At 39.7% G+C, this 27299-nt stretch overlaps 1 protein-coding gene across 5 annotated transcripts in view; it reads right to left on the bottom strand.

The window, feature by feature from the left end:
* Positions 1 to 27299, bottom strand: part of SUSD1 (sushi domain containing 1) — a 130910-nt gene that overhangs the window by 64554 nt on the left and 39057 nt on the right. For all 5 annotated transcript variants that reach the window (XR_008661409.1, XM_055301940.1, XM_055301941.1 and 2 more), the window contains exons 6-8: positions 23487 to 23666; positions 13776 to 13873; positions 12973 to 13159 (exon numbers count right to left, since the gene is read on the bottom strand). Coding sequence is in view for 4 of the 5 variants with exons in the window: in XM_055301940.1 (XP_055157915.1) it covers positions 12973 to 13159; positions 13776 to 13873; positions 23487 to 23666 (465 nt within the window). In the remaining variant the exon portion in view is untranslated. The remainder of the gene's footprint in view (positions 1 to 12972; positions 13160 to 13775; positions 13874 to 23486; positions 23667 to 27299) is intronic.

Here is a 27299-nt window from a genome sequence, read left to right as displayed (position 1 = left end):
ACCTAGAAAACTACATTTCTCCCATGGGAGTCTCTGCTATCCGAGAAGTAAGAATGACAACTAATTATTCTATTCAAAATCAAAACTACCCAGCATATTAAATCTCTCTCACACACGCAACATAAGGCAATTTGCCAGGAGAAAATATTCTTGGCTATAATTGGAAAAATGTAAAAATATGGTTATGAGAGAGAACTTGAAGACCTATCACACGTACTCCCCTTTATCTTCACAACTTTTAAAGTTTTCATGAGGACACCAGAGACAAAAATTGCTAGGTGTTTGCATATGATTTTGAGGTACACAAAATACATGTATGTAAGAAATATCACAAACAGCACGTCTGTTCACAAACAGACATAAAGCAGAACACAGCTCCCATCTCAGTACGATTTTCTCACTCACAGCCATGATAGTCTGAACTAAGGGGAAGATGGCAATGTGAACAAAAGCATCTGGTTCCCATGTCCCACCCCCAATCCTGATAGCAGTGACTGAGTATAGTAAAAATGGGTCAAAATTTGCATCTGGGCTGGAAGGGAGGGTTGTGCTTGACATACACAAGGCATAGACATGAAGATGTTTCTGCTCAGCACCAGGTGGAAAAGACCAGACAGCAGAAAGACTCTGAGAGGTACTAGGTACAACATGCCCTCAAGCAAAGGAGCACGGTCTCAAACCCTTCGAGGAAGGGAAGGACTGATGCCCACAGGGTGGGGGATAAAAGTAAGGGGGGAACAGGACAAATAAGTTATGAATTTGCCGTCTGGAACAATTTAGCCTGGTAGTTCTCAATCCTATCTGCATATCAGCTGAGGAACAAATACACATCCGTATTTTGTTTTAATTCACTAGGCAATGCTGATTGGCAAAAAGTATATATACCACTAATTACTACTACTACTACTACTACTACTACTACTACTACTACTAGTAATAATAGTCCCTAGTCCCTCCTTAGCACACTGGAGATCAGTAACATGGAGGGACTTCTATGGGGAGGCTTAGGGACCTAGAGGTTCCACCTGACAGAGAGCCTGGAATAGTAGGAGGGACTTGGTTCTCTCCTGCCCCTGTAGACCATAGCATCATAATGAAGTCAGACAACAAAATGCTGTCCAAGAGCAACAGTTCCATTAATCAAGATAGTAAAGTGCTCAGGGGCGCCTGCGTGGCTCAGTTGGTTAAGCATCAGACTCTTGGTTTCTGCTCAGGTCACAATCTCATGGATGGTGAGATCCAGCCCTGAGATGGGCACTGTGCTCAGCAGGAGTCTGCTTGAAGATTCTCCCCCACTGCCCCTCCCCCCCACTCTCTTTTGTTCTTTCTCTCTCTTTTAAATAAATGAATCATTTTTTAAAAAAGATAGCCAAGGGATCCCTGCGTGGCTCAGCGGTTTGGCGCCTGCCTTTGGCCCAGGTGCACGATCCTGGAGTCCCTGGATCGAGTCCTGCATCGGGCTCCAGGCATGGAGCCTGCTTCTCCCTCTGCCTGTGTCTCTGCCACCCCCCCTCTCATAAATAAATAAATAAATCTTAAAAAATAAAAAGATAGCCAAGTACTCAGAAATAGGGGCCACCTGGGCAGCTCAGTCAGTTAAGTGTCTGACTCTTGATATTGGCTCAGGTCTTGATCTCAGGGTTGTGAGTTCATGCCCCATGTTGGGCTCCACACTGGGTGTGGAGCCTACTTAAAAAAAAAAAAAGCGTTCAGAAATAAAACTTAGAGCAGTAAGCTTTCCTACCACTAGCTGCCCCTGGAAAGACAGGAAGAGAAAGGACAGAGGGATGCTGGATTAACCAATCAACAGTAAATCCTTCAAGATGAGATCTGAGATAAGCACACTAATATCATCCAACATCCAATAAAAAGTAATATCAAAGAGAATGTCATCTATTTATTATGAGAGAAATATCAGACCTAGATAAAACTTCTAACTTCTAACAATAAGTAACCTAAAAGCAAAAAAAAAAAAAAAAAAAAAAAAAGAAACGAAAAAGAAAAGGAAGGAAGAGCGAGCCTATGAAATGATTCTACCAAGAAGACTGCTTAAGAGGTAAAGAATGATTTTCTTTTGAAAAAAAAATATTGAGCAAAGTAATAGTAAAATTAGGCAACATCTGTTTTGTACTTTCAGTAAAAAATTTTAAAGATGGATTAAAACAGATAAAGGATGAGTTAATAAGAGAATGCAAGAGCAGAGAGGAAACTAGTTGAGAAGGGCAGAAATAAAAAGGGAACTAGATGAGGGGTGACTGGCTGGCTTAATTCGTAGAGCATGTGACTCTTGATCTTGGGGTCATGAGTTCAAGCCCCACACTGGGCCTAGAGCTTACTTAAAAAAAAAAGGAACTAGATGAGACAAGAAAACAAAATGTAAGCGCAACAACAAAATATAACATGTATTAGAAATAGTGAAGGTCAGAAAGGTTGATGAACATATGAATAAATGCCTGTATGAACAAACCTGTTCCACTCTCACAGAAGGCAGAGGGAAAAGGCAGGTATATAAAAAGGGAGAGAGTGAAAACCAGCGCCAACAAACAAGGAATTCTACGTAGGAGTATTTGATGAGGCAAAACACCAAATGAAATAAAAAAGCAATAATCAGAGATTGCATGAAAGAAACTATTTCTAATGTGTAAATGTGATGTGGGAAACAAAGGCAAAAGAAAGAATTAAATTTCCTTACTGCCACAATCATTATATGGTTTCACTCATATGGGGAATATAAAAAATAGTGAAAGGGATTATAGGGGAAAGGAGAGAAAATGAGTGGGAAAAATCAGAGAGGATGACACAGCATGAGAGACTTGTAACTCTGGGAAATGAACAGGGGGTAGTGGAAGGGGAGGTGGGTGGGGGGATAGGGTGACTGGGTGACAGGCACTGAGTGGGACACTTGAGATGAGCACTGGGTATTATACTATATGTTGGCAAATCAAACTCCAATAAGAAAATTTAAAAAAAAAACAAAAAGAAATAAATACATAAATAAATTTCCTTACTGTCTAGAGCCACTGACAAATCCTTGAAACAGGCAGAGTGACCTTCCTCTGAGAGGCTAGCTGCCTGGATGCTGACACTTTGCTAAGGGCAAAAGACAATTTTAGCCTGACCCTTCCCCCTCCCCACATCCTATGAGTCTACTTTAACATATAAATTCCTTTGGAAACTTCTTCTATCTCGACCCCACCAAGACACATGTTAGCAATCATGCTCCAAGCATATGGCCCACTGATAAACATCTGAAGGGTCTCATGACTTAGAGTTTACCAGATAATAATAAATAACCTTCTCCTAACAATAATTAGTCCCCTCAGGATCCTGGGATCCTTGTTTCCAAAATACCTTGGAGGCCTGTGCGATCCCTACCCCCTCCCAACTTGAAAGTATATAATTAATCACCTGTCACAATCCTAATGCAGCTCTTTGTGCCCACAGGTCCTGTTCTCATGCTTTAATAAAACCTTTGACGAGGCAGCCCCGGTGGCTCAACAGTTTAGCCCCTGCCTTCAGCCCAGGATGTGATTCTGGAGACCCGGGATCGAGTCCCACGTTGGGCTCCCTGCATGGAGCCTGCTTCTCCCTCTGCCTGTGTCTCTGCCTCTCTCTCTGTCTCTCATGAATAAATTTTTTAAAATCTTAAAAAAAAAAAAAAGAAAAGAAACCACTGTCGGCTCTGAACCCCACCACCACTTCAAACTACATCAAATGGACCAAAATTTGAAGGTCCAAAAACTCTCAGAGTACTAGGAAAATTTCGTGAAAAACAATAACATTTATATCATGCCTTGCCAGTTATCAGGAGGGAAGGGATTTATGTCTCATTCACTACTGAATTCCCAATGCCTAAAATAATGTCAAACACACAGTAGGTGGTCAATAAATACTTACTATATGCATGAATAATTAGTCTTGAATTTCACACATAAAAAAAAGCCTCTGATATCAAGACTTAAAAATTAGATTATCTACAATAGGATTTTTTTCTAAAAAAACATATCTTCAACTTTCTCTTTCAAAACTTTAAATTCCCCAAATCAATGTGAAATGCCTCAAGAATTCTACCAACAGAAGTTATGGACCAAGAATTTTATCTTCAGGATCCCTAGGTGGCTCAGCGGCTTAGTGCCTGCCTTTGGCCCAGGGTGTTGTCCTGGAGACCAGGGATGAGTCCCATGTCAGGCTCCCTGCATGGAGCCTGCTTCTCCCTCTGCCTGTGTCTCTGCCTCTCTCTCTCTCTCTCTCTCTCTCTCTCTCTCTTCTCTCTCTGTGTGTCTCTCATGAATAAATAAATAAAATCTTTAAATTAAAAAAAAAAGAATTTTATCTTCAATCGACCTCGCATTTACTCGTGAAGACAGCAAAAAGACACTCTCACATAATCATGGGCTCAGAAAGTATCCCATTCCTTGGTAAGGATAAGTAACTCCATCAATATCCATCCCCACCCCACCTCCACTAAACATCTAAAATATTACTTAAATTTTTACTACCTCACATCACACTTAAACACACACCACCAAAAAATAAATATAACCAAATTAATTCTAAACCATCCCAATACACATACATAATACTAAATAACAACATCTAACTACTACTATTCCCACCCAAATCTTACACCCCCACTCCCTCAAATCCCCTCTCTTCCTTCCCCTTCCTACTCTCCATTACCAACAATAAACACCTACTCAACCCAACAAACCTAAACCCCTCAACACTCTCTACACTACTACCAAACCCCACCTTTAAATAAACAAAAAAACACATACCCCAATCCACCCCACCCCAACACACCATAATCAACATTCACCCTCCCCAATATACTCCCCCCCCTCCCCCCCCATTCAAACTCCCCCCCCCATACCCATCCCAAAATCATCCTATCCCTACCAAACCCCTACACCACCATACACAATAACAAATCTAACCACCACCCCAACCAACCCACATTTAACTCCACACATTAACCCACCCACTCAAACTATACAATATTAATCTATAAAATACTCACACCAAATATTTATTTTTTTTTTTGTGAACCTTGGTATCAAAGGGATTAGGTACCCTATCGTGATGAGCACTGAGTAATATATGGAAGTGCTGTACACTATCTTGTACACCTGAAACTGATATAACACTGTACGTTAACTACACTGAAATTAAATTTTTTTAATTTAAAAAAGAACAAAAGTAGGCAAAGACATATTATCCAAATAGACGTACCAAGAAATCAAGAAAACCAATATTGCTATCAAACTATAAGGCAAAAAACATTCAACAGAACAAAGTGAGCCATTTGTTACCAATGAAAGTGAGAAGCTACAATTAAGACATCAGTCATGAACATAAACATCATAACGCAAAATGTGTGAACCCAAACAACTGGAATTTCTGAGAGAAATTGAGAAAAATGGCAATCCATGTAACTAAAAAGCAACAATAACAACAACAAAAACCAGAAGTCCTGAATACCTTTATTAAGAAAATTGACTGAAGACTAGATCTTACCCTACTCACAAGCAAACGTACTACATTATCACAAAACTTTCCCAAATAATAAGCCCCCAGAAATATACCAAAATGTAATAAATCTAGAAATTAACCACAAAGTTAAATGTCAAAAAAAGGAAACCTGCCATTTGTATAATTTACTTGTAATTAATTCAATGGGGAAATCAAATGGCAATTATGTAATGCTTTGAAATTAAACAGAAAGAGAGCATATATGAACACACACATAAGTAGTTCTTCCATTGGAGAGAAAATAAGAGCAGTTATATCATGCCTTGAAAGTAGGGATAAAGAGAATATGTATCAATGCCTAAGGCATTCCGCCAATAGTCAAGTCCAGAAGCATTAGACTTATTATCAACTCGAGAATTTAGTAATAGAATAATATAACCAATTTAAGGGAATGGAGGAGGAAAAAAGTAATAAAACTAAGGGGACAAATTAATGAGATAGAAAAAGAAAAACACTTAAAAACTCCAGAGTTTATTCTTTGGGGAAAGAAACAGTAATAAAACAGAAAACTCAAGCTAAGCTAATCAATTTTTAAAAGAAATAAAACCAAAATTAGGAATCAGAATAACCTGGGGTTATATAACCTGTAACCCCAGGGTAGTAAGCAAATATTCCATAGCACATTCAGCTGAAATATTTAAAATCCCAACCAATAGGACACTTTTTTAGGAAAATATAATTATAAAAATTGACTGAAGAAATTGTAGGAAACATAAACAGATCAAAAGAAAATCAACAAAGTTATCAAAGAACTATCTCCCAAAAGGGGTGAAACTTAATGATCTTATGAACAAATGTGTCCAACTTTAAAAGGAAGGCAATAATTCCAAAGCGATACTAACTTTTCCAGAGCATAAAAAATATGGAAATTAATTAATTAATTAATTAATTAATGGAAAATTAATTATGGAAAATTTTCCAATTCATTTTAAGAGAACTAGTATAAAGCTTAAATGATATCAGATCACCAAACATGCAGACTCTAGAAGAAGAGAATAGTAAATTTTTACCACAGTGCATATATAAACAGAAAAGATAAAACTTACGTACATACTGAGTAAATGTAGAAAAGTGCTTTACTCCCAATTGGGATGGTTCCATATAAACCCCAGTTCTCACTAAATTAACTTCTAAATTGAATCCAATTCCACTTAAAATTTCAGAAAGAGGAAAGCTCTGTAGACATTTAAAAACTCAGCCACAGTCACTTAACTCTTCAATGCAGAGTTAAGATGCAAAACCAGGTCTGTCTGACCCTAAAGACAATCCTTTTCCCAGAGGAAAATACCTTGCAGAGATAACTGGATATTAGTAAAAACAGCTGACACTGAATAGCAAACTGTCATTCTGACTAAATAATGGCATATGAGTTTAAAGTCTTAAAAAGACATTTCGGGAAGCCTGGGTGGCTCAGTGGTTGAGCATCTGCCTTAGGCTCAGGGCGTGATCCCAGGTCCAGGGATGGAGTCCTGCATCAGGCTCACCTGTGGGGACTCTGCTTCTCCCTTTGTCTATGTCTCTGCCTCTCTTTCTGTGTCTCTCATGAATAAATAAAATCTTTAAAAAAAAGACATATTCCCAGAAAAACTAAAAAAGAACCATAAAACAAGTAACAAGATGGCAAAAAATACATACCCATCAATAATTACTTTTTTTAAAAGATTTTATTTGTTTATTAGAGAGAGAACACAAGTAGGGGGAGCAGCAGGCAGAGGGAGAGGGAGAAGCAGGCTCCCCACTGAGCAGGAAGCCTAACACAGGGCTCAATCCCAGGACTCTAGGATCATGACCTGAGCCAAAGGCAGGTGCTTAACCAGTTGAGCCACCCAGGTGCCCCTCAATAACTACTCTGAATGTAAATGGACTAAACCTCCCAATCAAAAGACAGGGGGTTAAAATGGATTAAAAAACAAGACCGATGGGCAGCCCTGGTGGCCCAGCAGTTTAGTGCTGCCTTCGGCCCAAGGTATAATCCTGGAGACCCGGGATCGAGTCCCACGTTGGGCTCCCTGCATGGAGCCTGTTTCTCTCCCTCTCCCTGTGTCTCTGCCTCTCTCTCTCTCTCTCTCTCTCTCTCTCTCTCTCATGAATAAATAAATAAAATCTTTAAAAAAAAAAGACCCATCTATATGCTACCTACAAGTAGATTTCAGACCTATGGACACCTGCAGACTGAAAGTGAGGGGATGGAGAAACATCTATCATGCAAATGGATGTCAAAAGAAAGCTGAGGTAGCAATACTTACATGGGACAGAATAGACTATTTTAAAAAATTGATTTATTTATTTTAGAGAGAAAGAGAGGGTGAGAGAACACATGAACAGGCAGGGTGTGGGGGGACAGGCAGAGAATCCCAAGTAGACTCCCTGCTGAGTGTGAAGCCCCATGCAGGTCTCTATCCCATGACCTGAGCTGGAATCAAGAGTCAGATGCTCAACTGACTGAGCCGTGTAGGTGCCCTGGGACAAAAGAGACTTTAAAACAAAGACTGTAATAAGAGACAAAGAAGGACACTATAGAATAATAAAAGGGACAATCCAACAAGACAATTAAAAAGTTTAAATATTTACATACCCAACATGAGATCACCCAATACAGAAAGCAATTAATAACAAACATAAAGGAACTAATCAATAGTAATACAATAATAGTAGGGAATTTTAACATCCCTTACATCAGTGGACAGATCATCTATGCAGAAAATCAACAAGGAAACAGTGGCTTTGAATGACACACTGGTACAGATGGATTTAACAGATATATTCAGAACATTCCATCCTAAAACAGCAGAATATATATGCTTTGCAAATGCACATGGAATAGTCTCCAGAATGGACCACATATTAGGCCATGAAACAAATCTCAACAAATTCAAAAAGATCAAAGTCATACTATGCATCTTTTCTGACCACAATGCAATGAAACTAGAAGTGAATCACAAGAAAAAATCTGGAAAGACCACAAATACGTGGAGGTTAAGTAACCATTCTACTAATCAATGAGTGGGTCAACCAAGAAATCAAAAGAGAAACTAAAAATTACATGAAAATGAAAACACAACAATCCAAAATCTTTGGGATGCAGCAAAAATGATTCTAAGAAGTAAGTTTATGATAGTACAGGCCTACCTCAAGAAGCAAATAAATCTCATGTAAAAACCTAACCTTACACCTATAGAAGCTATAGAAAAAAAACAAGAAACAAAACCTAAACCCAGCAAAAGGAAGGAAATAATAAAGATTAGAGTAAAAATAAATGATATGGAAACCAAACAGCAATAGAACAGATCAATGAAACCAGGAACTGGTTCTTTGAAAAGATTAACAAAATTGATAAACCTCTAGCCAGACTCAGGAAAAAGAGAGAGAGAGAGAGAGAGAGAGAGAGAGAACTCAAATAAAAAAAAATCAAAATGAGACTCAAATAAACAAAATCAAACAAAAATGAGAGAGTAGGAATAGCAACCAATATCACAAAAATACAAAAAGTTGGAAGAAAATATTATGAAAAACTATATGCCAACAAATAGACAACCTAGAAAAAAATGGGTAAATTTCTAGAAACATATAATCTACAAAAACTGAAATAGGAAGACATAGGAAATGTGAACAGACCAATAACCACCCAAGAAATTGAACCAGTAATCAAAAAGCTCCCAGCAAACAAAAGTCCAGGACCAGATGGCTTCACAGGCAAATTCCACCAAACGTTTAAAGAATTAATATCTATTCTTCTCAAACTACTCCAAAAACAGAAGAGGAAGGAAAACTTTCAAATTCATTCTATGAGGCCAGTATCATCCTGATACCAAAGCAAGATAAAGATGCCACAAAAGAAAGAGAAACTCTAGGCCAATATCTCTGATGAACATGGATGCAAAAATCTTCAACAAAATACTGCAAACTGAATCCAACAATACATAATAAAAAGATTCACTACAATTAACTGGGATTTATTCCCAGGATGCAAGCATGGTTCAATATTCACAAATCAATCAATGTGATACATCACATCAATAAGAGAAAGGATAAGAACCATATGATCATTTCAATCAATATAGAAAAAGCATATGACAAATACAACATCCATTCATGACAAAAATTAGGATACTGGAAGTCCTGGCCACAGCAATCAGACAACAAAAAGAAACAAAAGGCATCCAAATTGGTAAAGAAGATATGCAGATTTTACTATTTGCAGATGACATGACACTATATATAGAAAATCCTAAAGACTCAACCAAACCACTACTAAAACTGATAAATGAATTCAGTAAGGCCACAGGATACAAAATCAACATACAAAAATCTATTGCATTTCTATATGCTAATAATGAAGCAGCAGAAAAAGAAATTAAAACTATCCCATTTATAATTGTATCAAAACCAATAAAATACCTAGGAATATATTTAACCAAAGAGGTGAAAGACTTGTACCCTGAAAACTATAAAACACTCATGTAAGAAAATGAAGACAACACAAAGAAATGGAAAGACATTCCATGCTCATGGATTGGAAGAATATTGTTAAAAGTCCATACCACCCAAAGCGATGTACAGATTTAGTGTAACCCCTATCAAAATGCCAACATCATTTCTCAGAGAATTACAGCAAACGATCCTAAAATTTGTATGGCACCACAAAAGACCTCAAATAGCCAAAGCAATCTTGAAAAGTAAAACAAAACTGGAGGCATCATGATTCCAGACTTCAAGTTTTATTACAAAGCTGTAACAATCAAAATAGTATGGCACTAGTGCAAAAATAGACACAAAGATCAATGGAACAGAAGAGAAAACCCAGAAATAAACCCACAATTGTGTGGTCAATTAATCTTCAACAAAGCAGGAAACAATATGCTATGAGGAAAAGAGAGTCTATGCAACAAATAGTGTTGGGAAAACTGGACAGCAACATGCAAAAGAATGAAACTAGACCACTCTCTCTCATCAAACACAAAAATAAACTCAAAATGGGTTAAAGACCTGAATGTGAGGCCTGAAACCATAAAAATCCTAGAAGAGAGCAAAGATAGTAATTTCTCTGACATTGGATAGAAACATTTTTCTAGGTATGCAAGGGAAACAAAAGCAAAAAATATGCTGTTGGGACTACATCAAAATGAAAAGCTTTTGCAGAGTGAAGGAAACCATCAACAAAACTAAAAGGTAACCTACAGGAGAAGATACTTGCAAATAATATATCTAATAAAGCATTAGTATCCAAAATATATAAAGAACTCAACACTCAAAAGACAAATAACTCGATTTTAAAATGAGCAAAAGAGGGCAGCCAGGGTGGCTCAGCGGTTTAGCGCTGCCTTCAGCCCAGGGCGTGATCCTGGAGTCTCAGGATCCAGTCCCGCAGCGGGCTCCCTGCAGGGAGCCTGCTTCTCCCTCTGCCTGTGTCTCTGCCTCTCTCTGTGTGTCTCTCATGAATAAATAAATAAAATATTTTTTAAAAAAAGAGCAAAAGACATGAACAGGTATTGCTCCAGAGAAGACATCCAGATGGACAAAAAACACACTGAAAGATGTTCAACATCACTCATCATCAGGAAATGCAAATGAAAACCACAATGACATATCACCTCACACCTGTCAGAACACTAAAATGAACAACACAAAAACAACAAGTGTTACTGAGGATGTGGAGTAAAAGGGACTCTCATGCACTGTTGTTGGGAATACACACTAGTACAACCACTGTGGCAAACAGTATGGAGGTTCCTCAAAAAATCAAAAATGGAACTCCCCTATGATTTAGTAATCACACTACTAAGTTCTTACCCAAAGAATACAAGAACACTAATTCAAAGAGATACATGCATCCCTATGTTTATTGCAGCTATTATTTACAATAGCTGAACTATGGAAGCAGTCTAAGTGTCCATCAATTGATGAATGGATAAAGAAGATGTGCTGTGCATGTGCACATGCACACGTGCACGCGCGCGCGCGCACACACACACACACACACACACACACTGGAATATTAGCCATAAAAAAGAATGAAATCTTGCCCTTTGCCATGACATGGATGGAGCTAGAGAGTATAATGCTAAGTGAAATAAGTCAGTCAGAGAAAGAGAAATACCATATGATTTCACTTATATGTGAAATTTAAGAAACAAAACATGGGCAAAGGGGAAAAAAAGGAGAGAAACGGATACAAGCCAAGAAACAGTCTCTAAATTATAGAGAAATAACTGATGGTTATCAGAGGGGAGGTGCTGGGGTGGGGGGGCGGCTGAAATAGCTGATGGGGATTGACGAGTACACTATGACAAGCACTGAGTAATGTAGAGAATGGTTGATCACTCTATTGTACACCTGAAACTCATATAACACTGTATGTTAACTGTGCTGGAATTAAAATAAAAAAACTTGTAAGAAAAAAAGGAAGAAGATGACATATTCCTGACAAATCCATAGCAGTTTATCATTAATTCTGAACAAGACCCTCTAGTTATATTAATTCTACAATATCTTTCCCTACATATTATTTACTTAGAAATGTTTTATTTATATACAAGTACCCTGGGGACCTAATTTGTATAATTTTGTGGTTGGCTTTCCATTGTGAAGATTGGCAGACTATTTAATTATTTCTGACAAATCCATGTCACTTCCCAGCTCCTGGTGTCGGCAGTACCTGGAGGCTGGGACACATCTTAAGTGGGACATCAAGCAGCTAGGTGAGAACTACCTCAACTCATCCAAAATAATAAATGACACAAATGGCTTCTCAAAATTTGTTTATAAGGTATTTAATTAGTCCTGACACCCCATAACCAGAATCATGAAAAAAATATTAGAATTTTTACAATATTATAAAAATCTATGAGATACATATGTGTAATGAGGTTTATTACTACTTGTTGAAACTCCTTCCTATACACTTCTCTTTTCACCCAACATCTCCCTTTCTGCATCCAGGGCTGCCTCTCCCCATCTGCTCGCTCACTGTCAACTTGATTCAAACCCCCAATGAGTCCCGAGGTCAGTTTCCAACCCAGATGTAAAGCCACTGGGTCACCTCCCTGGCTTCTCCTCTCTCAAAGCCAAGAGTAAAGAGGGACTGTTGTGTTTCCTACCAGTAATAAGTTGCATGGCTACCCTCTAGTGCCTTGGATAATTGAGAACTGACTGCCTCATCACCTAATGTTCTCTTTTAAATGCCTTATTACCTCTCATTTCAACCAAGGACCCAGCTGAGAAATAATACATCAGGTACTGAATGTTGCCTGGCATCAACAGGACAGGAATCTCTCCTACTACACCTACTCTGGCTCTGACCTCTGGAGCAACTGCATCCTCCTGGCTACAGAACTCAGAAAGCAACTATGAACTCTCATGCCCAGCTGATTCTGAAGTACATTTCCCCACATCCTGTGCTTTGCATTTTCTAGGAGGCAATGAGACTTCACCTCCACCTACCAGCTGTCTGGAACCCAATGATGGCTGGCACAGAGCGTGTGGGAGGGGCGGTGGAAATGCTCACGGTGTAGTTGGTGCCTTGGTACAGATCGAGGCACACTTCTGGGGTCCTGCTGTCTGCGGTCACATTGACTGTCTCCTCATGAACTGATTCCACGGGGTGCAACCGTTGTCCTTTTATGTAGATCTTCGGGAGGGGAAAAGAAAAAAGAACTCACCATGACTCTGGTTAAAGCAGCTGAGAGAGACTTTGTGATGCTGAATCTCATTTTCCTACTATTCCCTCTTCTACCACACTGTGCACCCAGGAGAGATGAATAAGGTAAGTCTCCACAATCAGGTATCTAATGATGAAGGCCTATCAGCCCAGTAAACAATAAACCCTAGGAAGTGACATAAAATGAGGAGTCCCTCTAGGGAGGGCTAGCCTGCACACAAATGACAGCTAACAATGGAGGCAGTCACAACCTGAGGACCACTCGCTGCATCCCGTCACCAAGTCAGCAGATGCTTCCAGGCCTCCTCTGGGCAAGTGAAATACAAGTGCTGGGAAACAAGCGATCACGGTGATGCCAAATAGAAGCATATCCCCCACACTTACAACCCTGCTGAATGACACACATATTAAAACATAGAATGTAAAATAAAATAAACTAGGTATATCTTTGAAAATCTGATCACTTTCTAAAAGAACAATCAGACAATTAGATGGAGAAGCCCTTATGAAAGGAAGTGTCTCCAAGTCTTGTTCCTGTAGGATACCACTTCTGCTCTAGCAGGATAGAGTGGATCACATTACTTACCACGTAGACAATCTTGAAGATGATGCTTCCTGGGTTTATTTGCCACTTCACACAGGTGTTATTAAACACCGATACATCACTAATTTCTGGAATTATTTCTAAAACAGAAAAGGAGAATCCACTCACAAAATGCATCAATAGCCTTTAGAAAATAAGATTTTTCCAAAATGGAACTGGAGTAGAGGGCATGACTTAGTTTATCTGTGTGGCTGATATCTCTGCTAATCACTGCATGCTCTGATTCAGAAATCGGGCAATTCAAGCTGCCCCAGGCCAAACACCCAATTTAGCTTCATCAAAAATGAGCCCGGCCCATGACCTGACTAGGAGGGAAAAGACACATACCCACTTGAGAATGGCTAAGAACTCCAACCTGTGATTGGCCCGGCAGGCCACTGGATGCCACTGGCGTTCCACTCATGTGGGATGGAACAAAGTCCGGAGCTGAGCCCTGAATTTTCCCTGCAGCTGCCCAGGTAAGATCTGTTTCTGGCTTCATCCCACCTGGCTGACAAAACATTCTTATTTCCAGGTCACCGCTATTCCCAAGAGGGAAATGACATGCATCACCACACAGGACCATTCTTCAGAAGCAGCTTGAAGTCAACAAAATAAATTCTCCACAAGGTCCCTGGATATTCTGGGGCTCCTCTACCTGAAGCTATTAGTTCTGATTTATCAGAAAGCCATAATTTCTTCAAGTTGTCCTGCTTCTTTCAAATATTCTGTGTGTATTCTGTGTAAAAAAAAATGGCAATATGGGAAACTGTCTTAGGGCCTTGGTTCTGAGGTCACAGATTCCAATGAGTTGTGTTGGCTCTCTCTCCTCCCCTGCTTTAGTCACCGTACCCCTCACTCCTGCTTCCTGGGGTGTCATTCCCCGTTGTGTAATAGAGATAAGCTTTGTGCCTCAGGCTCTGCTTTCCAGGAAACCCAAGGTAAGACTCCCATTAAGAAGGATGGGAAAGATAATTCTCCATCTCAGAAGATGCCTCCTTTCAACTCAGCCCCCTCTCTCCCTTCTCAGCCTCCAACATGGGAAAGAGAGCTTGTACCTCAGCCACCAGTGGTATTGACTCACCTCCCCTGTACCCAGAACCAACGCTACCCTTAGACCCTGGTCTACTGATGATCTCTTTACCAAGATTTTACACCTTTACTAAATCATCCATCAGCAGCATTACTGGGTCTTGGGTAAGCCCAGGTCAGGTTGTCAGTAAGTAAAAATAAATAAATACAGACAGACTGGAAAACAGGGAAATTCTTGGACAGACATCAGAGGATCCCCTGTGGCTGTCTAAAGCATTCCCGGGTCTCTACACTAATACTTCTCCCAGAGCACAGATAAAATGAAATCAAAGAAATCCTCGAGTTGTGGACATAAGTACCCTAATAGATGCAAAGATCCTATCTGTTCACCCCCCTGGGGAGCATGAAGATGACATTGGTGCCAGTATTTCAACAGCTTGTATGAGCCCCAGATACTCTGGCCCCTTCCCTCCCTATCACCCTTCAAAGGCCCTAAAGCTTTGGACTCCTCTGCTCACTCGCACATCCCTTTGATATTAACTTACCCCATGGTCTAGAAGGAAAAGGAAACAGCCCATTCCTCATTTTGTCTCTGACTGTCAGTAAAGCAAATTTCCTTCTCACTGGGGACCCTTTTGCCACCCAGGCAGAGATTAGAAAGGAGACATGAAAGATTCCCTTCTTGTCCTTCCTTTGTGCTCATTCACTATGACAACAGCAAATGACATCTCAAAATTGCCATCTGCCTCCTGCCTGTGCCATGCTCTCTTGCACAGATGGGACCAAGATCTGATTACTGAGATGTCAGATATCTCATCCCAAGGAGCAGTTTAACAAAATGCGGTTGCTTTTCCCTCCAGTTGTCTCCAAATCAGCTGGAAAGACTTCTTTATAAACCCATCAGATATTAAACATCCACATAAATGCTGCCCTTTTAAAAGGGATACCCTAATTCTAATGGTATTGGTTACTGAAGACATTTCTGAGAGTTCTCTCTGGAACTGACTCCAAGACTCTATGCACCATTCACTGAATGATTACCAAGTGCCAAGCATCCTCCCATGCCAGGCACTGGGCTGTGACAATGATCAGAACATAAGTCCTTCCTTCAGGAACATGTTGTCTAATGGAGCAAACATAAGCAGGTATATTACAACTCAATAAATTTTAGAACAAAGTTATACACAAGTACTGTGGGGTCTAGAGAAAGAAGCCATCCACTCTTACTGGAGGGCCTGGGGAAGCCGGCTTTGTGGAGGGCATGACCTTGATGGATGCATGGCTGAAGGGTGGGGAAGACACTTGAGCAAACAGACAGCAGGTCTAATTCCTGGAATCATAAGAGGCTGTGGCATATTCAGAGTGCTGAGGAGGAGGCAAGACGGGATCAGACTGGGAACAACCTCCTTTGCCACACTAAGTGCACACTTACTCCTATGGGTAACTAAAAGGAAAATAATGGCAATTTTTCTTTCTGTAGGAAGATAACTCTGGTGTTTTGTGAAGTAGACAGTGGAGCAGAATTGGAGCTCATAAGAGCAGAATACGCTTTACTCAGCAACTACAGTATCTTAGACACTGACAGATCTTTAAAGACCAGATCTCTCCTGAAGAGCAGTCATAAGAAGCAACAGTGAACATTTATTGAGTTATTACTAGGGAACTGATACTATATAAAATACTATAGTATTTTGTCATTTATTTTTTTTGAAGATTTTATTTATTTGTTTATTTAGTTATTTATTTGAGAGAGAGAGCATGCACAAGAGAGAGCAAAAGCTGGGGAAGGGGCAAAGGGAGAGGAAGAAGCAGCTCCTGGCTGTGCTGGGAATCTGATGCAGGACTCAATCCCAGGACCCAGGGATCATGACCTAAGCCAAAGGCAGATGCTTAACCAACTAAACCACCCAGGCCCTCCAAAAGTGTCATTACCTTAGTCTTCAAAATAACCCCATGATAATCATTTCATGATACATGTAAGACCATCACGCTGTATGCCTTTAACTTATGCAGTTGATGTATGTCAATTATTTCTCAAAAAAACTAAGGGGAAGACATATTAAAAATCAATTTAATTTAAAATAAGCCCATGGGAATATAAAAAATAGTGAAAGGGAATAAAGGGGAAAGGATAAAAAATGAGTGGGAAATATCAGAAAGGGAGACAGAACATGAAAGACCCCTAACTGGGAAATGAACTAGGGGTGGCGGAAGGGGAGGTGGGTGGGGGGTGAGGGTGACTGGGTGATGGACACTGAGGGGGGCACTTGATGGGATGGATGAGCACTAGGTGTTATTCTATATGTTGGCAAATTGAACACCAATAAAAAAATAAATTTATATAAATAAATAAATAAATAAATAAATAAATAAATAAATAAATAATAAAATAAGCCCATGAGCTTGATATTATTGTGTCCATTTTCTAGACCAGAGGCCTAGAGAAGTTATGTAACCTGCCAAAGGTCATGCGGGTTGTAAGCAGTCAAGTCAGGATTCAAAACTAGAATTGCCAGGCTCCAAGACCAAGAACTGGGGCATTGTGGCAGTTGTTCAGCAAAGTGGGGGAGGTGGCCTCAGGGCCAGGTATTAAAGCCAGGAGACAACTCTGAAGGAGAAACACTAGGAGGTGAGTGATAAGGAACAGTCGGGAGTGTAGGCTGACTGCCAGCCTCTTGAGTTTGAGAGTCCAGTGGATTGTCTTTTATTGTTCTGAGAAACAGAGAAGGAAGCGCCCCAGGTTGGTGAGAAAAGACTAATAAACTATGTTTAGAACATGCTTGATAGGAGTTATCTACAGACTATCCAGATGAAAAAACGATCTTGAAAGTCAGCAAGGATGGTCACTGAAGCTGTGGGTGCTGGTATAACATCCAGGTAGGACACGGAGAGCAGCCCAATGGCAGGACATGGGAAACATGGAACCCAAGGAGAAACTAGCAGACACACAGCAGCAGAGAGGGAGGAGAGTGGCTGGTGGGATGCCTGGAAGTCAAGGAAAGAAGATGTGAAGGAGTGTCTGATTTCTCAAAAATTCTCTCTCTTCCTTCCCACTAATTCCCCACAACCTCCTCACCTCCGATCCAAGAAAGACAAGAGCAGGTCATCATGGTATCAAGGAAAGCCTCCACCTTTCTTCTCTCACACAGTTCTTTATCCCCTGACAAAGTGTCCAAAATGTCATGACAAGTTTGACTTCAGCCAGAGATAGGTAGAGCAGGGCTGTGCCTTTTCCAGTTATAGGACACTTAGGCCTCACTGGATTTAAAAAAAAAAAAAAAAGGAGGCACCAACCCCATCCAATTGAACTCTCCATTAGATTTTGGGAATCAAAGGGAGGCCTGGGTGGCTCAGGGCATGATCCCAGGGTCCCGGGATTGAGTCTCACATCGGGCTCCTACAGGGAGCCTGCTTCTTCCTCTGCCTGTGTCTCTACCTCTCTCTCTCTCTCTCTCTCTCTCTCTCTCTCTCATGAATGAATAAATAAATAAAATTTAAAAAAAAGATTTGGGGAACCAAAGCTTCAGTGGGTAATAAAGTACCTCTGCTTTGCTTTGCTTTGGATTCTGTATGTGGTACACACATGTATATAAATGTACATATATAATAGGTATATATTTTAGTATTCAACCAGCATCCAGTATTTCTCTGCAGTATTTATCATATTTATAACTAAAGAATTTTGTAATTAGTTATTTAGTGCCTATCTCTCCTGGATGGAAGCTCTATGATAGCAAAGACTAGGTTTGTCTTTCTATCCCCAGCACCTAATAAAGTACCTTAGTTATTTTAATACTTATTATTTGGTTGATTGAGTGGATGAATGAATGAACGTATGGATATGTGATCAATAGTGCTAAATGTCGTGGAAAGGTGAAGAGGAATGAAGACTGAAACTAGAACATGAATTTGACAGGTGGTCAGTAGGGACCTTGGGAGAGAGCTACCGTGGAGCGAAGGCGCTGGATGCCTGACTCTCCTTCCATAGGCTGGGAAGAGAAAGAGAGGCTTCAGAAGTCCCACTGTGGGCAGGAACTGATCCAGCAGACTCTGTTGGTTTCCAATTTTATATCCTTTTTCTCTATTTTTGGAAACAGTAAAAGATCATAGGGAATAAATTCAGGTGACCCAAGCAGATGGTCAAGCTCAACATCATTTCTAGTCAAAAATAGTATCTGATTTCAAAAGTTAAATGACTGATCTTCTACTAGGACCCACAAACTATTTCCAAAGCCCATTCCCAAACAGAGATTACAAAACAGACACATTCTGATAATGGCAGCATCAACTGAAATCAAAGTGACTACTTTGAATAAGTGCATGCTTAGCTATAAGAGTTCTGCTGTATTTCTTTTCCTTTCTTTTTTAAGTCTTTAGAGTCACATACAATAGGTAGAAGTAGCATGGCTTAGAGGAGTGCTTTCCTAAAATGCATTATCCACCTTAGGATGATTTTTTTATGGCACATGAATAAATGTATATATGTTGGATTGTATTGACTTTTGTGTATATTAGAAAAAATACACAATTCATCCAGCTCATAATATCACATACACTACGGAGTATCTTTGGTCAACGAATTTATATTGTAATTTAAAATTTAAAATTAAAAGGAACTTATTAAATAAATGTATTATTAATTTAATAACTTAACATTGCATTATTATTAAATACTTTTGTTATGGCAAACATTATCAGGGGAGTATACAAATAATTCAAGCTTGGGAAACACTGGTAGGAGAGAGATCGTGGGCTTTCTGGGCTTCCAGACCGAAGTTCAAATCCCATCCCTGCCATTTGCTAGTTACTGAAGGGCTCTGTGAAAGTTTGCCTAACTTCTATGAGTCTCAGGTTACTCATCTATGAAATGAAAAATAACAATACTCACTTCACAGGGTTTTTCAGAGGACAAAGGAAACCAAGCATTAAGACCCCCAGCAGAGCCCTAGGCATATAAGTCGGTACACAGTCCACGGTAGCTACAATGCTTGACAGTCCAAACATTATACACATATTCAAACAAATCCCAGCCATGTGGCTATTTATATAAATGTGTCCATTTATTCCAGCTGACCTTTGTTTCCCATCTGAATTGCATTATCACTGCAAGTGAAAGCTTACCAGGCTGAAAAGGAAGATGAACAACAAAACAGGAGGGCCAGAGGCTAACAGGAGGCCCAGAGGCATTTGGACTCATGGCCTGAGTCAGGGTAGGGAGCTCAGAATCGCTCCCAGCTGGTCAACAGTCTGTGTTTCAACAGAGATGTTACCCTTCTACGAGTGTGGCATGAGTGAGCATCAACCTTATAATTATTAACTCAGATTCTAAACATAAAAAGCCAAATGACCTGAGCAGAATGAAAGCCAGGGACAGTCTTATCAAGAATGAATCAGCCTCTTTGATCTTGAGGTAAACCAACCCACTAAACATCAAGCTTCCACCTGGGGTTTTTCCAGACACTAAAATGGTTGCCTAATTCTCAGCTGTCTGGAGGTTCCAGTCCAAACTGGCCTTAAAGGAAAAAAAAAAAAAAAAGGAGGGGGGCAGGGAGTCCCTCCACCTTGCCAGAGTTCACACTCCATTAAAAACATATACAGATCCATGCTGCTAATCCAAAGAAGCAGGGCCTCCAAAAATATTCTTAACGAAAAACAATCCAAGTAATATGAAGATAAATTATTCTACCCAATTTGGAACTAAACACTCAAGTATCAAAAGAGGGGTAAACAATGAAAACACAGAGCAGAGGTAGAAGGCATTCAGACGTTAGGCAGAAAAGCAGAAAATGGGAGGAAAATCCAGAAGTGGACATCAAAGAAGGTAAACACAAAATACCCAAAGGGAGGTGGTATAGGAGAGGTGTGCAGAAATGGGTGAAAAACAGGGAAAAGAAGGCAGAAGGGGGTTCAGCTGGGCAAGAGCCATGGTAATCAGCATCTCTCACTACATTTCCAGAAGCCTCTCCTACCTACCCACCCAGATCGTGTGCACTGCACGGTGAATTAATCAGCATGTAAATCACTCCCTTTATCTGCGGAAATTGAATTTAGCTGCCAATCTTGATTGAAGGCATAGAGGCCTCCTCCCAGAAAGATCACAGCTCTCAGGGAAAATGCCTTTTCTCTCCTTAAATCAAAGCTTGTATAAACCCAAGGAAACAGCTGCAGCTGGAACCACAGACTTTGTGAAAGGTGGCAGGCTGAGGACGGTAATTATAATTAGCAGTTACATAACATGTTTGTTCTTCAAAGTGCTCTACAAGCATCAGCTAATTAATAGCTTACTATGCCCCATGCAGATCCACTGGTTTTTCATGTAGTGGCTAATCCCTGTACCCCCACTGAACTCTGAATGGTGGAAGCAGAACAGCTTGAGCAATGAAGCAAATGGCTGAGGGTCCAGAAGCTCTGCCCAGCTCCCTTAACCAAGCGCCTCCCTGAGTATCTCAGGGCCAGGAACATTGCCCCAAATGTTTTATTCAGCATCGCATGAGACGGCTGCCTCACTTCCTCCAAACAGTTCTTAGAAGTGCCACTAGAGATACACTAATAGGGTGGAATGACCATCAGTCTGGTCCAACATGGCATTAGCTCTTCTCAATTTCCCTAATTAGACTGGGACTCTGGAGCCCTTGGTGGTAGTTACAGGTCTGCCCTTGTTTCTCTGTGCGAGTAGGGTTAAGTCGACGAGACCTCTCTACGAACAAGCTGGACTAGATCTCTGGGTTCTCACCCACGTCTACCCTACATTTGCAGTCTCTAGCCTACATCCTCTTCCATTCGTAGTAGAGATGAGCGAATGTGGGAACTGCATGGCACAGATGGTTCTAGCAGCAGAGCTGAATTCTTCATCTATTCCAGGGATGCTTTATCCAAGAATTTCGGAAGTCCGTAGATGTCCTGAGTTTGTAAGATATTATATGTATATGTGTATGTAGGTTTCTTTGGAGAAAAGCCCGTTTACCCTGTTGCCCCATAAATTCCAGGAAGGTAGTGTCTAGCAAAGTACCTCTATACATAGTGTAAGCTAAATAGGTATCTATTAAGTCAATTTGATAGATTTCACCAAATTCCTAGCCCCAAAATGGTTACGAACCACTGCTCTCTGGACAAATAATCACCAGCAGTCCTCATGTTTTGCTTGCTCTGGCTAGACTTTCCTATGGAAAACTTTGACCAGTAACACCCAAAACATGCTTACCACAATTCTGCCTCAGATCAAATCAGAGACCCAGACCAAAGATACGTTGAGATTTCCCTCTTTAGAGATCTGTCATTAGAGCCAAGCAAGTCAACATCTAGAATTCAACACATTCTACACTAGGAGACAACTGCCTATCACACCTTCTGCCCAACCATCATAAACAGAGTCACTGCCTTCTCCCACCTTGTTACTTGGAGGCAGTGGTGTGAAATAAAACAGGTAGAAATGCATACTTGTGAGTCATGAGAAGACCTTCTTCAAGATAGGCCAATAATTTCAGTAAAAGACCTAACGTGTACGTAGGCTTTAACTTTTTCAAAATGTTCTCCACAGATGATCTCATTTGATTTTCTCTCAATAACTCTTTGAAATAAGAAAAGCAGCTTTTATTTTCCCCCTTTTATAAATGAAGAAACTGAGCAGACTTTATTTTCCCCCTTTTATAAATGAAGAAACTAAGCAAATAACGCCTTACCCGGTGACACACCACTCATATAATGACACTGCTAGAATTTGAACGGATGTCTCCAAACCCCTTTCACCAGTAATTCCATTATGGGGTATATACCCAAAAGAATTGAAAGCAGGCTCTCAAAGAGATTATTTGTATGCCCATGCTCACAGCAGCACTATTCACAATCACCAAAAGGCGGATGCAGCACAAGTGCCCACCAGTGGATGAATGGGTCAACAAAATGTGGTAAATACATATAATGCAATATTATTCAGTGTTTAAAAAGAAGGAAATCCCATCATCTGCAACAACATGGATGAGCCTGCAGAACATGATGCTAAGTGAAGTAAGCCATTCACAGAAGGACAAAAACTACATAATTCTGTTTATAGGAGGTATCTAAATTAGTCAAATCCACAGAAACAGAAAGTAGAATGGTGGTGCTGCCGGGAGGAGGAAATGGGGAGGTAACGTTTAATGAGTGCACAGTTTCAGTTTTGCAATATGACAAGGGTCTGGAGATTGGTTGCACAATAATGTGAGTATACTTAAAAATGGTTAAGGTGGTAAATTTTGTTGTGTGTATTTAACACAACATAAAAAATATTAATTAAAAATTTTTAAATAAAAATAAACACTAAAACCTCTTTATCCATTACACCACCTTTTCTCTGAAAAGCTGCCAACGTGTGCTAAGTTAGGACTTTTGAGTATGCCAACGCCCCTAAGAAAATGGTTCATGGAGAAAAATTTCTCAGCCAGCCAAGTAGAGGAGATAGAAATCACTGTGATTTCAGGTGAGTTGCAAAGATATATGCGTGAAATTTTCTGTGCACTTTATTTTCCCAATCCATCCTCAAAATCTTCAGGATTTAGCTGGCAAATCTCAAGCCAGGTGCCCAGTCAGGTAAATGGCACAGCCAGGCAGAGTACACAGAGGGAGCAACCAGGCAGCTGGAGGTCCCACTACTCCTGCTGGGTGTCACTTCCAGGAAACAAAAGCCCCACCAAATGGAGTCCATACCTGTGCATGTCAAAGTACTTTCTCTCCAAGTGCCTTTCTCTGTGCAAACAGAAGTGATCTTTCCTCCCAGGCTCTCAAAACCCTCTTGACAGACATAGTGAGCCACACTGCCCAGGCTGGAGCTGTGATTCCCCACCAGGACCGCATGCTGCACTTCCGGAGGATGGCCACAGTTGATTTCTGCAATGGGAAGTAGCACAGCACTAGTTATGACCCCCCCATTTCTTTCCTTATAATTCATATTATAGAAATAAACACTTAGTAATGATAGAGTCCAGTCATAAGAGAAAACATGAACCCCATAAAAAATCCAGTTGCAGATATAGAAGACTGCTCAGAAGTAAAGAGATATGCCTGACGTCAATGAAATTTACAAACACGCACACATAGAAAATATTCTAATTATAAGATTATTTACATTATGAAGAATTCCTTGGTCAATGAAATAATCCATCCCAGGGTTCTTTTAAATATTAAGATTTTCAGGTACCTTTTACTATGTATCATGAGATCACAAACTCCTAAAGTAGATGATAAGGCAATTGTAGTTTTGTTGCCAACTGATTATTAAATGAAATTATATACAAAATCTTTGAACTTTTTAAGGCAAATTAATAGGGAAAGTACATACAGTCTAAACATTCACTTTATGTTTCTATAAAAGAAAATAATCAACTGCATAGAGGAAGACAAGCCTAGAATTACAAAATTGACATGAAATTTCTTCTCTGCAACTCTGACAACTAGAACACACTAGAATACTTACAGAAACTATCTGAAGGAACTGAAGTATGATGCTACTATTTTAGACTTAGCCAAATTCTATTTCACGTAAGACTAAAAGTCTTTTTCAGATATTTTACAATTTTTAAAAATCCGTATGTGTATTGTTTCTGGAAAAAAAAAAACTCCTGCCTAACAACAACAATAAATGAACCAGAATAAATATCCTAAGAAAAGTGGAGGACAGGTTTTAGAAGAAACACTAGCAAAGCAATGAAATCAGCATGATGTGCAGATAAGATACATCTAGTAGTAAAGGATCCTACAACGAAAAGTTGAACAATGTAAAAAAAAATCAATAATTTGAAAATAAAATTCTAAATTATTTCAAAAACTCTGAGCAATGAGGGAAAGAAATAAAGGGAAGAAACAGACATGCTAATTCCTCCTACAGTAGTGAGAAGTTCATAGACACAATTTTATTCAAGAAAGCATAATAATTCTAAAATAAGGAGGCCATAATCATTCCAAATGTAGCCAAGAGTCCCAGTTAGACCCAAATGCAGAGAAAAATATATATAACATTTGATATTCATTCTGATTTTTAGTTTTCTCCCAAGTCTGCAGAAAGGCAAGAAAATTAGGCACTTTTGACATGTAGGCTTTTAAAATGTAAGTGCGAGGTGCCCAGGTGGTACAGTGGGTTAAGTGTTTGACTCTTGGTTTCAGCTCAGGCTTATCTTAGGGTCGTGAGAGGAATTCTTCATAATGTAAATAATCTTATAATTGGAATATTTTCTAGCTCTGGGCTTAGCAAGGAGTCTGCTTGAGATTCTCTTTCCCTCCCCTTCTGCCCCTCCTGCTCATGCTCACTCACACTCTTTCTCTTTTCCCTCCCTTTCAAGTAAATAACTATTTTTTAAAAAAATAAAATATAAGTGCATTTATTGAGATAAAGAATTCAAGATAGAGAAAATGGTATCATTTTCCCAAATCCCCATCAACCACTCTTGGCCTTAGAAAAAGGTAGCTTCTCTTAAATGAGTTACCAGTACAGAACTGGTGGGTTTAATGGAACTGCACATGCCTCCATCCCAGTGTGAATGCCTGGTCTGTTGAAGAACCCAGAGTTCTTTCCCTGAGGGAGGCCTCCCAGAGCAGACTTTCATCTGTTGTCATTAACACTCTCATGAGAACATCAATACAACAGCTCAACCCACCTGACCAGTCATTCGCCTCCGAGATTTTAAAAGAAGAGTGAGTCTCTCATCAGTGCAGACTGACATCATGAGCAGTTACGGGACCAGATCCAGGTGCTCATTTCATAAATCCTCCAACCCTGCCCACCTTGCAAGTCCCATATTGCTCACAGGGATTTGTTTTCTTTTCATACACATTTACTAGGGACCAGGCTTCTTGGCCCTCATTATGTTTTTCCCAGCATCAAACCTTTAGACATATCAACCGTCCCAAAACACTGCAAGACATGAGTATATTTATGTGTACATAAGCAACCAACCGAACAGGTGGTTAATGTTTCATAAGGCTGCCCAGTCATTGTTGACATCTAAAATATCTTCTAGTTAAAGCCAGGGTTCAGTTATAGCAGGAAATAGAGGGAACAGCAGTGAAGAGATTGAGGGTATAGGTTTATGTAGGTTTATGGACCTTGAAACTAGAATTCTAAATAATATATTGGAGAGGTTTGGGAATCCAGTGATAGGTAATCAGATTAAGGGAGAAGCAGAGATTCTAAAGGTATAAGAGTACAGAAGATATCTAAATTGGCTTCCATCCTTGGACGTGACCAAGAATAATGGAAGGCACATAAAAATACAAGATTTTTAAAAATTAATTACCACAAATATTAATTTGGGAGTTGATGAGAGAGCAGTAGCTTGGTCCCTAGGGACTAAGGTTCAGCAACTCAAGGCGATGCCCAGTGGCAGGCAACCAGGACTCTCTGAGATCCCATGCTATAGCTATTCAAGTTGGATAGTCTCTTGCAGAGAGATATTTAGAGAAGATTCTAGCATGGCTTGGATTAAACACATGGTTCTAAACAGCCGCTGTACATCTGAATTGCCTAGGGACCTTTGGAAAAACACCCATGCTGGTGGCTCACAGCCTCTCCCCTTACCCAGAGATAATTCTTCTGAATCAGTGGCACTGAGTTGGGTTCTTGGCATCCACATTTCTACAAGGTTCCAAGTTTGATTTTTATGCACACGCTCAACTCAGAACCTAAATTAAATACTAATATGAATAGCTACCATTTATCATCACATGCTTGAGGGCTTAATGTCTTTCTATGAATATATTATGTCTCCCCAAATATATGGCCAGTTTGTAAAGGACAGAATCTTTATTTAATCATCTCTTGTACCCTCCCATGCCTGCTTAAATAGTATGTATTGCATAGTAAATACTCAATAAATAACTGTTCATTGATAGCTTGCTACTGCTTTATCATTGTTCAAGATGCAGTAAATGTTACTTTGAAATGAATAACAGCCCCTGAGGAAGGAAAAAGTCATCAGTAAATTGTAAGTACAAATAACAAGTATACATTACCTTTATATTTGTAACCCAACATCGGTAACACACACCTACCAAACGCCAAGTAAATGAAAGCAGAGTAATAGACTCACAAAAAACTAATCTCAGTTTTCTACCAGGGAATCCTGGGAATGTTGTTCAGACTTCAATCATTTTAATCATAATAGCATTCATCAAAATTCTACTAAACATAAGCCTATTAGATATATATTATCTTATTTATTCCTCACAAAAAACCTTGCAAGGTAGATGGTTTTTTTCTCATGTCGTTTATAGATATGAATATGGAGCTTAAGAGCCCCTAAGAGCTCCTAAGGGCTTAAGTCTCATTCAAAAGTCACACCACTAGTGAAAGATAGAGCTAGTATTCAAACTGTGGGATGTATGGCCCCAAAGTCCAGGTCCATTAAATCTGAGGAGCCTCACAATAAAGGGGTCCAGTGTAGACCCTGATTAGGACTGAGCTTAGAAGTTAGCTCAGGAGAAAAATTTGCATGAAGGAGCATTCAAATCAGTATGGAATGGTTCTAT

Source organism: Nyctereutes procyonoides, unplaced genomic scaffold, assembly GCF_905146905.1.
Source record: "Nyctereutes procyonoides isolate TBG_1078 unplaced genomic scaffold, NYPRO_anot_genome, whole genome shotgun sequence".
Taxonomy (NCBI): Eukaryota; Metazoa; Chordata; class Mammalia; order Carnivora; family Canidae; genus Nyctereutes; species Nyctereutes procyonoides.
This window is presented reverse-complemented; position numbering and strand designations above follow the sequence as displayed.